The sequence below is a fragment of the Phoenix dactylifera genome, chromosome 6, assembly GCF_051530095.1.
Source record: "Phoenix dactylifera cultivar Ajwa chromosome 6, Ajwa_hap1_PhDact_Kaust_v1.1, whole genome shotgun sequence".
Classification (NCBI taxonomy): domain Eukaryota; kingdom Viridiplantae; phylum Streptophyta; class Magnoliopsida; order Arecales; family Arecaceae; genus Phoenix; species Phoenix dactylifera.
Genome location: NC_143195.1, coordinates 36,434,710 through 36,438,551, shown reverse-complemented (window position 1 = coordinate 36,438,551; position 3,842 = coordinate 36,434,710). Strand labels below are relative to the sequence as shown.

General features: G+C 48.2%; 1 protein-coding gene across 1 annotated transcript; it reads right to left on the bottom strand.

Moving 5' to 3' along the window:
- Nucleotides 1-1,270: 1,270 nt before the first annotated feature.
- On the bottom strand, nt 1,271-3,478 carry LOC103700115 (protein FD-like). Its single transcript, XM_008782085.5, has 3 exons — nt 1,919-3,478; nt 1,729-1,806; nt 1,271-1,566 (listed from the first exon to the last, which is right to left on the bottom strand). Exons 1-3 carry the CDS (start codon nt 2,702-2,704, stop codon nt 1,495-1,497), a joined length of 936 nt encoding a protein of 311 aa, XP_008780307.2. The 5' UTR covers nt 2,705-3,478; the 3' UTR covers nt 1,271-1,494.
- Between the last annotated feature and the right edge of the window lie 364 nt (nt 3,479-3,842).

Here is a 3,842-nt window from a genome sequence, read left to right as displayed (position 1 = left end):
TACTTGCTATGCTCCAACTCTTCTGTAAAACCTGAGCAATTCATGGACAGCTTTATTTATTAGTCTAAATTTGTCGAGATCCTAAAATGAACGACAAGCGTCACTGCAATAATTGGTTGGTAGCGCACACATAATGTTATATGCAGCAGGTGAATGCATACAGTCCAATTTATAGAAGACAACGCAGAGATTGCAAGATAAGTTCACTAAGAATCCAATCATCAGCCAACGTACCTTTCAAACTACACTGGATGGATTTACCCAAAAAACTCAAATAACTCAAACCAGCTAATCTTCTCAGATGAAATTCTGTTTTGCAACAAATATATAAAGATACGCAAAGTATAGAACGACCAGCCTTTGTAGATAAAATAGCTCATCTTGATTTCAAAAAATTTTGAAATCAAAACAGGTTGCAACACAACCATTGCCATATCGTAGCGACTACCACCAAACAAATTTTGGATTTTAATTTTTTTTAAAAGAATAAAAATAAATTTAGTTTTGGAAAGATTTGAACAGAGAGACTGGGGGGATCCGAACATCAGAAAGATAACATGACCTCCGCGCCTTAAAAAATTCGACGACGGCGAGGAATCCAGGAAGCTGACATCGAATCTTCACTAGATCTCGATCCTGAAATTAACATGTGCCGTAACGGGGAGTCATAAAAAAAATACCGAGACAGAACGACACTTTCTCACCGTTTCGTCCATGGCATTGGCCACAACTCTTCGGACTTGCTGGCCTTAAAAAGGATCCTCATATTTTATGGCTCGGAAGCCTTTTTGCTAAGAGCAAGAGGCCGAACAGCAGCAGGTTCGGTTACTGGGAAGCAGGTGCGGAAAAGCCCAAAGCCTCCGGAGCCGACACGTAGGCAGTGACAACTGGGGGTGCAGGCAACCTCGGGTCAGAAGCCACAGCGATCTCGTACGCCCCCTCCCTTCCCCTACTTTCTCTCGGCGCTCATCCATAACTATGCCTATGGAGCACGGCCATGATATAACGGAAACAAAGGGAAAAATTTCCACTTGTTATTGCGGCCCATTAAAGAAGAGAGGGAGTACGTCCTTCGAAACGGGACGTAACGTCTCCTCCCGCCCACAACAGTGTCGCATCCTTTTCGGGCAAGGAACCTCCGTTCCCCAGACGCCTCTATGGAGCAAAGAAGGAACCAACAACACCAAACCAAGAGGGCGAAGAAAGAGATCAAACTTGCAGACACATACAGACATTGATATATATATATATATATATATATATGTTTTTTTATAGATAGATAGATGGAGAGAGAGGGAGAGAGAGAGTGGAAACGCTACAAATGGTGGTGTGTAAAGGGAAGGATCTGAATTGTTCGTTCACAGGGCATTTGCTATATCTGCACAAACAAGTCCGATGCGATTCATTTTTGTTTCTCTCTCTTTTTGTTTGGGAATAGGATGATATATAGGTTGTCTCGGCAGCAGAATTTTCCCTCCGTTTTCTTGTTTTCTGTCAAAATGGAGCTGACGTGCTTCGTTGGAGGGCGTTTCGGTTGGGCAGCTGATCAGCCATTGCCATGCGTAGCTGCCCACAACACAAGAAACCTTCACATGAACAAAGTAATATATATCGCTCCACAGCAATTGACACTCTATTTTTATATTTAAAGAGATAAAGAGTGGTAATGCTGCCGCACGAGTGCGGCAGATAAAAAAAAATTCATGGTTGTTGTTTTGGCAACATTACCTCCTCCTGCTGTTTCTTTAGCTTGGCGTTCTCCTCCAGGAGATGTGCAACCTCTAGCTCCAGCTCATTGGTGTAAGCCTGCCCCAAATCTTCGTTTTTTATGTCCTCTCGTCTACATGAAAAGAAAAAGAAAAAGAAAGAAAAAAAAAAGCAGAGAAGAAGAAAGAGTAAGGAGGATAGAAAGATGTGCCTGCTTTCGGGCGCGGGATCGGGCTGCGGACTCACGGTTCTTGATCATGCGCTTATAGCGGCGGTCGCCGTCAACGACGGGGCCCTCCGGCATCATCCGCTTCTTGGAGCAGAAGGAGAAGAGTCCGGCGGGGGACGGCGGGCTGATGACGGCATCGGAGAAGTAGGAGGGCATAAAAGACCCACCGTGGCCGTTTTTGTTAGCCTGGCCATTGACTCGAGACTCGTTGGAATTGGAGCTGGAGCGAGAATGGGCGTTGACAACGAGAGACCCACCGCCGCTGCCAGCGCCCCCGGAGGCTCCACCGCCGCCGCCGCCGCCGCCGGCAGGGTACCGGAGCTCGAGGCCGGACTTGAGGGTGAGGGCAGTGGGGGGCAGCGGGGGCGGCGAGGGAGGCAGGGTGATGTGCTCCGCAGCGGCGGCGGACGCCGGCGAGACGGTGGAGCAGGGACCGGAGAGGAAGTCTTGAAGGATCATGGTCCGAAAGGAAGGAGAGGCAGTGGGGTGGGGCCGGTGAAGTTGGAGTTGGTGGTGGTGGTGGTGCTGGGGATGGGAGTGGGTCGTCTCCAGAAGAGGAGCGAGGGGCGTCTCTTGGTGGAGGGTGGCGAGGGTGATGTCCTTCCACATCTCCTCCATGGTCCTCCTCCTTGGGGTCTGCGAGAGGATGGAGGAGGCGGAGGAAGGAGAAGATCTCGCGGAAGAGGAGGACACTATCCTGCTACTACTCCCATGCCCGCTTTTGTTCTTCTTCTTGTTGTTATGCTTGGCATTTTCTGAAGACCACATCAGAGGAAGGGGAAGATGAAAACTTCTTGTGTGGTTTTTTGGGTGCGATGGAGTGGAGAGAGTCACGGTGACAGACCGAACAAGTGGTGGTGCTTTGGTGACCACTAGATTGATGCTGTGTTCTTCCCACTCCTGTAGACTTTACCTTCTTTCCTCAGAGAAATAATAAAACTATTTCTCGTACCAAGGTGCGCAAGCAAGCACACGTGCTTACGCAACTAAATATCCGCTATCCTTCCCACTTAGCAGTATCCATCTGCTGCATTAATCACCATCCTGATGCTACCAGCGTTGGCATAAAAAACGAGCCCACGGTCCGTAGAAATACATGTCAGTAGAGCGAGAGGAGCAATGAGTATGGGGGTGTGTGACATATTGAGCTATTGATTGATGGGTTTAAAGTGATGTGAGGCCGAGAGAGAGAAAAAGAAGAAGAAGAAGAAGAAGAAGAAGAAGGCGACGGGGTTGGCGAGTAGCTAGGGCCCTCAGGCCGTGAAGAGGCCAGGAGAGAAGAGGGAAGCAAAAAAAAGAAAAAGGACGGGAGGATGCTCTCTTGGATTTGACTGATCCCTGAGGTGAATTGGTGATAAATAGCTAGAGAGTATATAACAAATATAGAGGAAAAGAGATGGGTGATAAGGTGGTCGTATTCGTACGCTGTAATCTTCTGTGTGTGTACAGTCGACCGTGCCGTCACTGAAAGCGACAGAGGAGAAGAGAGAGAGAGAGAGAGAGAGGTGGAGCCGAGAAAGGCGAGAGGGACTCTGATATCTCCATCGTATGTATGATATAATATACGGTCGACACAAGCTTTTCTTGTACATGATATCAGGAAATCTAGCTAGGAGTGGCGTATAGGAAAAGGTTAACACGTCGTATATAGGGAGGTGGTGGCGAGAGAGCGTAACTAGGCTGAGGCCCTTTTGTACGTGGAATGAAACGCGTCGCCAGGTGATAGGTTCGGCTTAACGTGGAGGCCTAGAGCACCTAAGCTAGAGCCGGACGAGAGGTAAGGGCAATGTAAAGACATGGACAAAAAGGAAATGCTGAGAGAGAAGAATTCGAGTTATAGACCTGGTATTTAGTAGCTCGACATTTTTGTTGCTTCCCTTCCCATTTTGGAGAAACCGGCGCCCGC